The sequence below is a fragment of the Pristis pectinata genome, chromosome 25 (genome assembly GCF_009764475.1).
Source record: "Pristis pectinata isolate sPriPec2 chromosome 25, sPriPec2.1.pri, whole genome shotgun sequence".
In the NCBI taxonomy this organism is placed as follows: domain Eukaryota; kingdom Metazoa; phylum Chordata; class Chondrichthyes; order Rhinopristiformes; family Pristidae; genus Pristis; species Pristis pectinata.
In genome coordinates, this window is record NC_067429.1 from 32,455,283 (window position 1) to 32,467,678 (window position 12,396).

Consider the following 12,396-nt stretch of genomic DNA (forward strand, 5'->3'; position numbering starts at 1 on the left):
TACCAACCAATGAGGTAAGACTCACTGGTCTATAATTTCCTGGGCTATCTCTACTCACTTTCTCGAATAAGGGAAAAACATCCGCAACCCTCCAATCTTCCGGAATCTCTCCCGTCTCCATCGATGATGCAAGGATCATCGTCAGAGACTCCGCAATCTCCTCCCTCGCCTCCCACAGCAGCCTGGGGTACATCTCATCCGGTCCTGGTGACTTATCCAACTTGATGCTTTCCAAAAGTTCTAGTACCTCCTCTTTCCTAATATCTACATGCTCAAGCTTTTCGGCCCGCTGCAAGTCCTCACTACAATCCCCCAGATCTTTTTCCATAGTGAATACGGATGTATTCATTAAGTACCTCTGCTATTTCTTCCGGATCCATACACACTTTCCCACTGCTGCACTTGATAGGCCCTATTCTTTTGCATCTTATCCTCTTGCTCTTCACATACTTGTAGAATGCCTTGGGGTTTTCCTTAATCCTGCCGGCCAAGGCCTTCTCATGTCCCCTCCTGGCTCTCCTAATTTCCTTATTAAGCTTCTTCCTGTTAGCCTTATATTCTTCCAAATCTCTAACATTACCTAGGTCTTTGTACTTTTTGTAAGCTTTTCTTTTCCTTTTGACTAGATTTATTATAGCCTTTGTACACCACAGTTCCTGTATCCTCTCATGACTCCCCTGTCTCACTGGAATATGCCTATGCAGAACTCCACACAAATATCCCCTATTTGCCACATTTCTTCCATACTTTTCCCTGAGAACATCTGTTCCCAGTTTAATCTTCCAATTTCCTGCCTGAGAGCCTCATAATTCCAAGTGAACGCCTTTCTAGTCTGTCTGTTCCTATCTCTCTCCAGTGCTATCGTAAAGGAGATAGAATTATGAGCACTATCTCCAAAATGCTCACCCACTGAGAGGTCTGACACCTGACCAGGTTCATTTCCCAATACCAAATCAAGCACAGCCTCTCCTCTTGTAGGCCTATCTACATATTGTATCCTCTAAATTTAAAAAAAAAATTTATTTACAGCGTGGTAACAGGCCCTTCCGGCCCAACAAGTGCACGCCGCCCATTTTAAACCCAAATTAACCTACCTGTACGTCTTTGGAATGTGGGAGGAAACCGGAGCACCCGGAGGAAACCCACACAGACACGGGAGAACGTACAAACTCCTTACAGACAGTGACGGGAATTGAACCCCGATCGCTGGCGCTGTAATAGCATCGCGCTAACCGCTACGCTACCGTGCCTTCCTGAACACACTTAACAAACTCCACCCCATCCAAACCCCTCACTGTCTGGAGATGCCAATTGATGTTTGGGAAATTAAAAACTCCCATCACAACAACTGTTATCATCACACCTTTCTTGGATCTGCTTCCCTATCTGCTTCTCAATATCCCTGTTACTATTGGGTGGCCTATAAAAAACACCCAGTAAAGTTATCGGCCCCTTCCTGTTCCTAACCTCCACCCACAGAGACTCCGCAGACAGTCCCTCCATGACGTCCACCTTTTCTGCAGCTGTGACACTCTCTCTGATTAGCAGTGCCGCTCCCCCACCTCTTTTGCCTCCCTCCCTGTCCTTTCTGAAACATCTAAAACCTGGCACTTGAAGCAACCATTCCAGTCCCTGAGCCACCCAAGTCTCTGTGATGGCCACCACATCGTACCTCCAAGTATTTATCCAAGCTCTAAGCTCGTCTGCCTTGTTCACAATACTCCTTGCATTAAAATAGATACATCTCAAACCGGTCTGAGCACGTCCCTTCTCTATCACCTGTCTATCCTCCCTCTCGGACCTTCTATTAGCTTTCTCTATTTGAGAGCCAAACACCTCTTCCCCAGTCTCTCCAGTTCGGATCCCACTCCCCAACAAATCTCGTTTAAACTCTCCCCAGTAGCCTTAGCAAACCTCCCCGCCAGGATATTGGATCCCCCTGGGATTCAAGTGCAACCCCTCCTGTATGAACAGGTCATACCTGCCCCAAAAGAGGCCCCAATGATCCAGAAATCTGAATCCCTGCTCCTTACTGCAATCCCTCAGCCACGCGTTTAACCTCCTCCTCATTCTGTTCCTGTACTCACTGTCACGTGGCACAGGCAGTAATCCTGAAATTACTACCTTTGTGGTCCTGCTTCTCAACTTCCTTCCTAACTCCCTTTAGTCTTTTTCAGGACCTCATTCCTTTCCCTACCTATGTCGTCGGTGCCAATATGTACCACGACCTCTGGCTGTTCTCCCTCCCTCTGCAGGAATGTGGAGGGGATAAAAGCAATAGGGATTGGATTGGTGCAAATGGGTTCTTGATGATTGGCACGGACTTGGTGTGCCGACGAGCTTGTCTCTGTGCTGTATCTCTCTGTGACTTAGTTTACCATAAAGATTCCAGGATTGAGAGATTTTTGTAATGTGTATTGAGAAGCTGGGTTTGTACTCCTTCGAGCAGGCTGTGATGAGATCTGATAGATGTGTTTAAAATCATGATGGATATAGACCAAGAAGATGGGGAGAAATTGTTCCCATTAGCAGAGAAGTCAAGAAACAGGGGGCCTAGAATGAAGGTAAGTGAAGAAAAATGTTAAATAGCAATGTTTGAAATATGACCATTTGCATAAACTGAGGATCAAGGTCCAAAGGGCAAGTTCTGAATTTATCAGCTTTCTGAAAAGTTGGTGAATGGGTTTTACTTTTGCCATATGGCTGGTCTCTATCACTTTCAAAAGCTGTTGGAGATGCAACCAGCCATCCTGGTACCACCTTTTAACACTTTACCACCTTTTCACCACTGACTTTTAACACTTTGGTTACAATTACACTGCAGGGATCCAGAAAAGCTTGTTTGTATTTGTATAAACAGGTACTTTAGGATATCCACTCAATTCAAAGCCGATTTGAAAAGCTTAACACACCTCCATGATTCATCACTGCATGCTGGGATAGAACTTACAGTCGATTCTTAATTCAAGTTGGTTTGTGTGAAATCAAGAAGACAGCATCCATCACGAAGGACCCTTATCATCCAGGAGATGCCCTCTTCTCATTATTACTATCTGGGAGGAGGTACAGGAGCCTGAAGACCCACACTCAAGGAACAGCTTCTTCCCCTCTGCCATCAGATTTCTGAACGGTACGTGAACCCATGAATACTACCTCGTTATTCATTTGTTTTTGCACTGTTTATTTATTTTGTAATTTGTAATAATTTTATGTCTTGCACAGTACTGCTACCGCAAAACAACAAATTTCACGTCAAATAAGATAATAAATCTGATTCTGATTCCATAAAAGAAAGTCAGGTGAGAGGGTGAAGTCTCCTCTCCATGAGTTTGAGATTTTGGGTGACCTCTCTAATGCAGAAATGAACAGCAGACTGTTGTAGAGATCAGCAACAGCATTTGTAATGACCCCAAGTCTCAGAGGTTGAGGGTGACCTATGCAGGCAAAGCTAATACCTTCCTGAGAACTAACTATTCATAATTCCCCAATTTATTTCTCCCTCTCTGAGCTTCACAAAGCATGTGATTTCACTGTTTATATTCAACACTATTACTGTTCCTTTGGGTTCTGTTTTCTTCATTGCTTATGCTAATGTTTGAATCTCTTCCTGTTTTATAACTATCAATCTGTGTCCTTACCTACTCTCTTCATTTATTTGTTCCATAAATATTTTCAATTTTCCGCTCTGTCTTGGTGTTATCATTCCAGCATCTTCTTTTCAAGTTTAAACAATTCTTCACTTCCTGTTCATGTATTTTCTCTGGTCATTAGCTTCAGTGTTGTTCAAGAATTTCTCCCATTTTCCTCACTGATCAACATGTCTCTGGGAGGATGACATTCGATGACCGTCGGGCAGGAGGTACAGAAGGCTGAAGTCCCACACCACTTGGTTCAAGAACAGCTACTTCCCTTCAACCATTCAGTTCTTGAAGCAACCGGCAAAACCCTAATCACGACAGTTTAGCAACACTAAACTTTGCACTAAAATGGACTTTGTTTTTATTTGTTCTAATTGTGTTCTTTCTTGTAAAAATTATGTATAATTTATGTTTTTCTTGCAAATGCTGCTTATATGATGGCATGTGCCAGTGATGCTGTTGCAAGTTTTTCAATGCACTTGTGCATACATGTACTTGTGCATGTGACAATAAACTCAGCTTGACTTGATCTTATCAGTCCCATGGACAGAAACCCCATCGCTCACCTTACCATTGGTTGAGTCCCCATTTCTCCTCATCCTTCCCCATTTCTACCATGTGTTGCAACACAATGCACAGATCAGCACTGCTCGAGCTTTGCTAGTACCATCAGCATCATGGAAACAAAAAAAAGTGCCATTGCATTCCCAATTAGACTGCTAATCTTCACCTCTTGGACAAGTTGTTCATTGGTGCTGCAGCTATCTATTTGATAGCCATACTCAAAGTCCTTCATAATCTCCCATACAGCAAGCCAGTTTGTCTCAAATGTTGGAGACTGCACATGCCCTTATTCTGCATTGCATCTCTTCATTTATCTTGAGCCATGAATAATTGCTGCTCCTATCACTGTGAACCCCTCCACCGTCAGCTCTCTCATCAATATTGTGAAATTTATAGTCCATTAATGACTTTCCCACCCTAACCTGCCAAATTATGTCCAAGATAGCTCCAAGTTCTGTGATATTGGGCTCAATTAAACTCAGCTGAGTCGCTTTCCACAGATGTATTTGGCTTAATTAACAATTACTGTTCGAGAATCCCATTTCTTGGAGTAAGTCTCTGACCTTTCCTGTGCTGGCTGATCTTATAATACATTTAAGTACATTAAATTCCATTGAACTATTTTTTTAAAATAAATTGTCACGGTAGCTAAATTCCCATCCCAATCGCTCAGTGGACTGCTGTCAGCTTGATCAGAGGTTCCCAAAACTGGAGGTAATCTTCACCTCTTGGTCACTGGGGATGCAAGCATAGATGGATTCACTCCATTAAACTTTGAGTTTACAGACGTGTTGGGTGCATGTGATGATGCAATATTTTTCATCCAATAAACAGTCACACCGTGCGATTCACTGTCCAAAAGCATGTGGAAGCAGATTCAGCCTTCACTTTCTAAAGAAAATTAGGCTTTTAAAGAAAAAAAATGGAATTGGTAAGAGCTGAGGACTAACTGGGATTTGATTGCTCTTAGTAGTCAGGGTGGGCTTGATGGGCCGAATGGTCTACCTTTCATGCTGTAACAATGCTTTGATCTTAGTGCTGGTCTTGTCTGCTAGCGAAAACATCTCCACATCATCCTGATGAACACTTTAAAGACTTCACACACATCTGTCAGGTTTTCCCTTGTCTTTTCTTTACTGGAGGAAAGAATTTCCGCCTGACGATTTTTTTTCCGGTGGGTTTCGCCTATTTAAGAGACTTTTCACGCGTTATCTCCAATAGTTCTTTTTTTGGATGTTTGTTTTGAATGCTCAAATGAAGTTGGAAAGAATGAGAGAGAGATTCTGACTGGGATTGACAAGGTAGATCCCAAGGGGTGGTTTCCTTTGTTTGGGGAATCTAAGGCTCCGGGATAACGGACCAATTGATTAAACCTGGGATGAGGAACCTGGCAGAGGTTTGTAAATCCTTGGAATTGCCGAGCTCGGAATCGGATCGATGCTCGGCCTTTTCCATCCAAAGCTAAGGGCGATAGATGCCAAGGTACCGAGAGGAATGAGTCTCGGAGGATCCCTGATCTTTGATGGGCAGGTACTGCTGGTGCTCCTCCCTCCTGCACCGTGTCCCAGACCGCTCCCTCCCCCTGCACCTGCAAACACGCTGCCACCTCTCCTGTCATTCGAGTTGCAGCGTGACCATTCACAACTGCTACCAAACCAGCGTGAGCACTTTCAACCGCTTCCCAACGGTGTCACACTTCTGGGCCACCGCGGAGGGGGCAAAGCCCACGCCAGCAGCAGCGCTCGGCGGTTTCCGGCCGCGCTCGGCGGTTTCCGGCAATGCTCGGTAATTTCCGGCCGCGCTCGGTAATTTCCGGGAATGCTCGGTAATTTCCGGCCGCGCTCGGCGATTTCCGGCCGCGCTCGGGTTTGGTCGCTGTCGTGCTGCCGGCCGTTGGGCTCCGGCAGCTGTTTAAATTTGAACCGGCTCGGGCCTGGGCTGTGGGATGAGACGGTGTGTTGCTGCCTCTGCGCTGACTCACACTCCTTGATGATGACGGTGTTGCAGGAACCCGTTCAGGTAAAGTTTGTTGGGCTCTTTCGCCGCGGCCGGTGGCGGCTGCCCGCCCGCCCGCCCCGGTCTCGTCGCAGGCCGCGGCTCTCCCCACACCGGCTCGGGGCCCACCTCCCGCTCCCGCTCCCGGCACTGGCACAGCAGTGAGGTGGCGGCCCAGGGCCGCTGCCCGCCCCGCTCCCAGCACCGGGCAGGGCCTCGGCCGTGGCCGCGCTGGTCTCGCAGGTGGGAGCCTGAGGCGGGGGACGGGAGAAGCGTGGCTCCCGGGAGGGGCGAGGGCGAGGGGGATGTGATCCTGTGCACGGAGTGTGGTGCGGAGTGACCCAGTCCCCCACCCATCCCACATCCTCACTGACCCCAGTGGCACAATTCTCAGTTTGGGAAGGAAAATGCCTCCCGTCCCTCGCACTCCTTCGCCCTGCATTTTTCTCAGTGATGCATTAGGGTAGAGCAGGAACATTCTGAGGTGAGTTAGGGCAACTGTGGAATGCAGCCCTGCCTTGGTTTCGGGAAAAGACCCTCCTGCCTTTTCATTAGCAGATGATGCACAAAGTTGCTAGAAGAGGCAAAACGTGTCTAGCAGGGCGGGGGATAGTGCATGTGGTCCACTGATCATCAGTGGCTCAAGAAATTCTGAATTAATGTTGTTAAGAGTGTACAAGATGAATCATTTTAGCTGACAATCTGTGTGTGATGTTTTCAGAACAATGTTTTAAGTAAGCATGGTGTTTGTTCCTTTCTTGCCATCAGTTTAGCATTCTTACTTAAAATGAATTGTGCATTTAATCCACATCCAATCTTGGATATGATCTTGGCTCTCTCTTTAGGAGGACAGTAAATTTGCATGCCTTTTCTGGATGTGTTTAGATTGTTTACTAATGTGACTCACAACATTGTTAGCTGAAGGGCCTGTTCCTGTGCTGTAGTATTCTATGACCATTTATAGAACATTGGTGTGGCCACAACTGAAGTGTTGTAACCAGCTCTGGGTACCAAACTTTTAGAAAGGATGTGAAGTCTTTCAATAGGATGTGAAAAGGATTTATAAAACGATTCTAATGATTTGGGACTTGGGTTACATGGATAGACTGGAAAAAAACTTGGAACTGAACACATTGGGAGGAGATCTGATAAATGGTTAGGGGAATAGATGAGATAGAGAAAAAGCTATTTTCATTGGCAGAGGGATCAAGAACTGGAGGGCATGGAGTGGAGGTAATTGGCAAAAGTGACATGTGGATCCTTTGGTGAATGTTTGGGGTCTGGACTGCACTCCTGGTGATCCTGGGAATTAGGAGCATTTTAGATTTTGGATAATCATAGAATTGATAAAGAAAAGGGATAGAGAAGAAATTGGTGAGTAATGTGAAAACAGACCTTAAGAGCTTCAACAGGGATGTAAAGAGCAAAGACCAACAAGGGAAAATGTGGTCCCTCACAAAATTTACAAAAAAAATCCAGAAACACTGAAGAACGAAGTCTGCAGTGCAAATAAGATTTTAAAAAAAATTGTATTATTAAAAAAAACTGTACGTTGATGAGTCTGGAAACTAATGATGAACATCCCAGAGCTTTGAAGGAGGTAGCTTTTGAGATGGCAAATGCTCTGGTTATCACCTTCCAACCTATAATGGCAAATGTAACTCCCCTATTTAAGAAGGGAGGGAAAAAACAGGAGACTACCATCCTGTTCACCTGAAATATGCTGGAATCTTTCATTTAAAAAAAAGTGACATTGAGACCTTTTGAAAATAATAATACAGTGAGCAGAGTCAACGTGGATTTTTGTTGGATTTGGAGTTCTTTGAGGATGGCACAGTGTCAGTAGTGGAACCACTGCCTCTCAGTTCCAGAGACCTGGGTTCGATCCTGACCACTTTTTTTTGTTATTTACAGCGTGGTGACAGGCCCTTCCGGCCCAACGAGTCCACTTCGCCCATTTCAAACTCAAATTAACCTACCTGTACGTCTTTGGAATGTGGGAGGAAACCGGAGCACCCGGAAGAAACCCACGCAGACACAGGAGAATGTACAAGCTCCTTACAGACAGTGACGGGAATCGAACCCTGATCGCTGGCGCTGTAATAGTGTCATCCTAACTGCTACACTACTGTGCCACGCTTGTGCTGTCTGTGTGGAGTTTGCATGTTTTCTGAGATTGTGTGGGTTTCCTCTGGATACTCCAGTTTTCTCCCACATCCCAAAGATGTGCACATTGGTAGGTTAATTGCCCACTGTATGTTGCCCCTTGTGTGTAAATGAGTCGTAGATGTGAATGGGGGAAGAGTTTTAAAAAAAATGGGATTAATGTAGGATTGGTGTAAGTGGCTGGTTGATGGTTGGCATGGAATGGCATGTTTCTATGATGTATCTCTCCATCACTGAGGATATAGACCAGATGAGGGGGAGCCAGTCAATGTGATGTATTTGCATTTTCAGACTGCTCTCAATGAGGTCTTTCACAGGGTTGGTGAACAATGTTGGAGAATGTGGAATGGGGGAGGGGGAGCAGTAATTTACCTATATAGATCGAGAGTTGGAGTAACCAGATCTTCCTTGGGTTGGCTGCTTGGGCTCTGACTATTTACAATCAGCACCTACATTTCAGTTGAGGGGCACCTGTGGAACATTTCCAAGGTATTTGGGAAGGCCTTCATTGCTTGAGGATTTGAGTACAAGAGTAAGGATCATGGCACAGTTATATAGGGCCTTGCTGAGAATGATCCTTTTGTCCTTTGGTCAACTTGCAGGTCAGACAACGAACTTTAAAACTAATTATTTTTAATGCTCTTTATTTTATGTCATTTACCCCTCTTAAAAACAATCATTACTTTGAACAATACCATCACTAAATCATAGCTTAGACTTGGGTACTATACAGTTTAAGAGGAATTGGCTGTGTCATTTCCAAGGTTCCTGGTCTTCTCTGAGCTCTGAACCAGTTTTATTTTTCATTTCAAAGATGTACTTTATTCTAAAAATCTATGTAGGAACTACAATACCATCAGTACATGTCTTCCTTTACACTTATTATGCTATCAAACCAATTAATACTCTTCCAAAGCACTAAAGTCACTTGTATTTCCTCTTTTAAACAGTACATCCATCAAGTGTTGAGAGATTATCACACAGGATCCAGCCCCCTCAGTGATCAGTGATGGGAGAACCTTAGACTCCAGTCGATTTTCCCCCACAAAGCCTTTGTGGTGGCTGCGTGGAGGATCAACAGGTTTTGGGCAAACCAAAGTGCATCATTCACCAAGTTTCTGATCTATCAACAGCAGTTGATATTTGTTTTTGTATGCATCCTTGAACAGCCCGTAGATCAGAGTGTTCTCTGTTCCGCAGCTGTTGGGGATGACAAGGACCATTGTGGCTTTTTCCAGACCTTGGTGTACGCACAGTCCACAGTGAGGTGGATGATCATCGCGTCTGCGCCACAGCCATCTTGTGGGCAGTATGCATTGGGAGCAAGACTCCGACTGTGCAGGTAGGGTCTGACCAGGAGAGTCCTTCTCACTGCCAGCCAAGTGAGTTCTGCCGAAGAGGTTCTACTGAACGTCTTTGATAGTCTGCTTGGGGAAAACACCCCATGGGATCCCTCGTGTCCTCCTTCCGCAGGATGTTCTGTGCTGACCAATGCCCGATGGAGAATATTGGTGGCGTGATTAGTAAGTTTGTGGATGACACCAAAATTGGAGGTGTGGTGGACAGTGAAGAATGTCATCCAAGGTTACAACAGGATTGAGATCAAGTGGGCAAAGGAATAGCAGATGGAATTAAACTTGTCTGAGTATGAAGTGAAATTTTGGGGAAATTAAACCAGGGCAGGACATGTGCAATGAATGATAGGGCCTAGAGGGGTGTGAAAGAACATAGAGACCCAGGGATAGAAGTAGATAATTCACTGGATGTGGTGATACAGTTGGACAGGGTGGTGAAGAAGGTGTATGGTATGCTTGCCTTCACTGGATGGGGCATTGAGTACAGGAGTTGGGATGTCATGTTACAGCTATATGGGACTTCGGTGAGACAACTTGGAGTGTTGTGTGCAGTTCTGGTCACCATGCTATAGGAAGAATATGATTAAGGTAGAGACGGTACAGAAAAGATTCACTAGGATGTTGCTGTGACTGGAGGGATTGAGTTGTGTGCAGAGACTGGGTAGGCTGGGACTGTTTTACCTGGAGCGGAGGAAGCTGAGGGGTGACCTTAAAGAGGTTTATAAAAATTGTTGGTGGGGGTGGGGCTGCGAGATAATCCACATTAAACAGTGATATGGGTTGCTAATTCCTGATGACCACCTCCTCTTCTGCTTGTAGATGAGGGTGATGGTACCCTTCCTTGTGGATTTTGACATGTTGCTAACCAGAAGCATAGTGTTGTACACTTCCAACAGATCTGGGCCCATCCAGTCTGACTGAACCAAGTACAACTCCACCAGTAAGCCATCATCCAGGAGCTTTATTCATTCTCTGGGAACAGATGGAACTTCTCTGCTCTCCTATGGTCAGGGGCTGGTCCAGATTCCCCCACTTCCTGTTTTCCACCTCTGATTTTAGATGACAGCTTGTTCCAGAAAGCTGTGCTGTCTATGGCCTTTCTTTCATGTAGACTAGCATAGAAGTATTTGCAGATCCTCAATATGTCCATCTGTGGGGATGTTGCTGAGTCACGCTTTGGATCACAGAGCATATCCCATTCTGCTCCACAGAGCAGCTTGTTCCAATCTCAGGGGTCCTCCCTTCTGTGTTCCTGGGATTGTTGCTGATTCCAATGCTAAGCCTCCATCTTTTTCTATTGAAGCTGCTGTTTGTAGTTGTGAGCTCCCGCAAACATCCCTGCATACATCATTGTCCTCTTTCTTAGGAATGTTGCTGTCACAGACCTCTTCCTTAATTCATTTAAAAGGTTATCAGCACATCCTTATCTCTTTTTTCTGTCTAGTCCTGACTTTCGTTGCTGTGTTGTAAACAAACATCCCATTGTCTCATTGTCTTTTCTTATGTCTTTAATTTTGCCTTCTTTGTGACATGGAAGAATGGAATGTCTTTTCATACAATAGATTGATGCTTACTTAAAATTGCATTTTCTTTCATCTTGTAGAAATTAAGGTTGTATGCAGTTCTGATTGCTTCATTACAGGAAGGATGTAGAGGCTTTGAAGAAGATTGAGCAGAGGTTCACCAGGATGCTGCCTGGATTAGAGAGGATTGGCTAAAAGGAGAGGTTGGTCAAACTTGAACAGTTTTCTCCGGAGTGTCGAACGCTGAGGGATGACCTGATAGAAGTTTATAAAATTATGAGAGGCATTTATAGGGTAGATGGTCAGAATCCTTTTCCCAGGGTGGAAATGTCATACTAGAAGACATATATTTATGTGAGAGGCAGAAAGTTTGGAGGAAATGTGCAGGGTAAGTTCTGTTTTACGCAGTTATATGTGCCTGGAATGTGCTACCAGGGGAGGTGGTGGAAGCGGATGCAATAGTGGCATTTAAGAGGCATTTAGACAGGTGTGTTATAGATAATGTGCAGGCAGATAGGTTTAGCTTAACTTTAGATCATGGTGGCACAGACATAATGGGCCTAAAGGCCTATTCCTGTGCTGTGCTGTACTGTTCTATGGCTGTCCTGGAGTGTTGCATCCAGATTTGGTCTCCTGACTGGGCAAAAGATCTACTTGCCATAGAGGGGAAGGTGTGAAGATTCACCAAACGTCTTCCTGAGATTGCAGGCCTATTCTCCAGAGTTCAGAACAATGAGGTGACCATGCGGAGACAAAACAATTGAGGGCTTGATTGCATAGTTACAGTGAGTACGTTACCCATGTTGAAGCAGTCTAGAACCATAGAACAATATAGCACAATACAGGCCCTTTGGCCCAGCATGTTGTGCCGACCTTTAAACCACACCTAACCCTTCCTCCCACATATCCCTCTAGTTTAAATTCCTCCATATGCTTATGTAACAATCCCTTGAACTTGACCACCATATCAGCCTCCACCACTACCCCAGGCAGTGCATTCCATGCACCAACCACTCTCTGGGTGGAAAAACCTCCCTCTGCTATCTCCCTGGAACTTCCCACCCATTACTTTAAAGCCATACCCTCTTGTATTGAGCATTGGTGCCTTGGGAAAGAGGTGCTGGCTGTCCACTCTATTCCTCCCAATATTTTGTA

At 45.1% G+C, this 12,396-nt stretch overlaps 1 protein-coding gene across 2 annotated transcripts in view; it reads left to right on the forward strand.

Annotated features, from left to right (window-relative positions):
* Nucleotides 1–6,062: 6,062 nt before the first annotated feature.
* cdc27 (cell division cycle 27) overlaps nucleotides 6,063–12,396 on the forward strand; it is a 92,680-nt gene continuing 86,346 nt past the window's right edge. Inside the window, exon 1 of one of the 2 annotated variants that reach the window (XM_052038503.1) lies at nucleotides 6,063–6,221. In XM_052038503.1, coding sequence (XP_051894463.1) covers nucleotides 6,192–6,221 — 30 coding nt within the window. In that variant the 5' untranslated portion in view covers nucleotides 6,063–6,191. Of the gene's footprint in view, nucleotides 6,222–11,395; nucleotides 11,445–12,396 lie in introns of those variants that run through there. The other variant, XM_052038504.1, reaches the window with a different exon arrangement.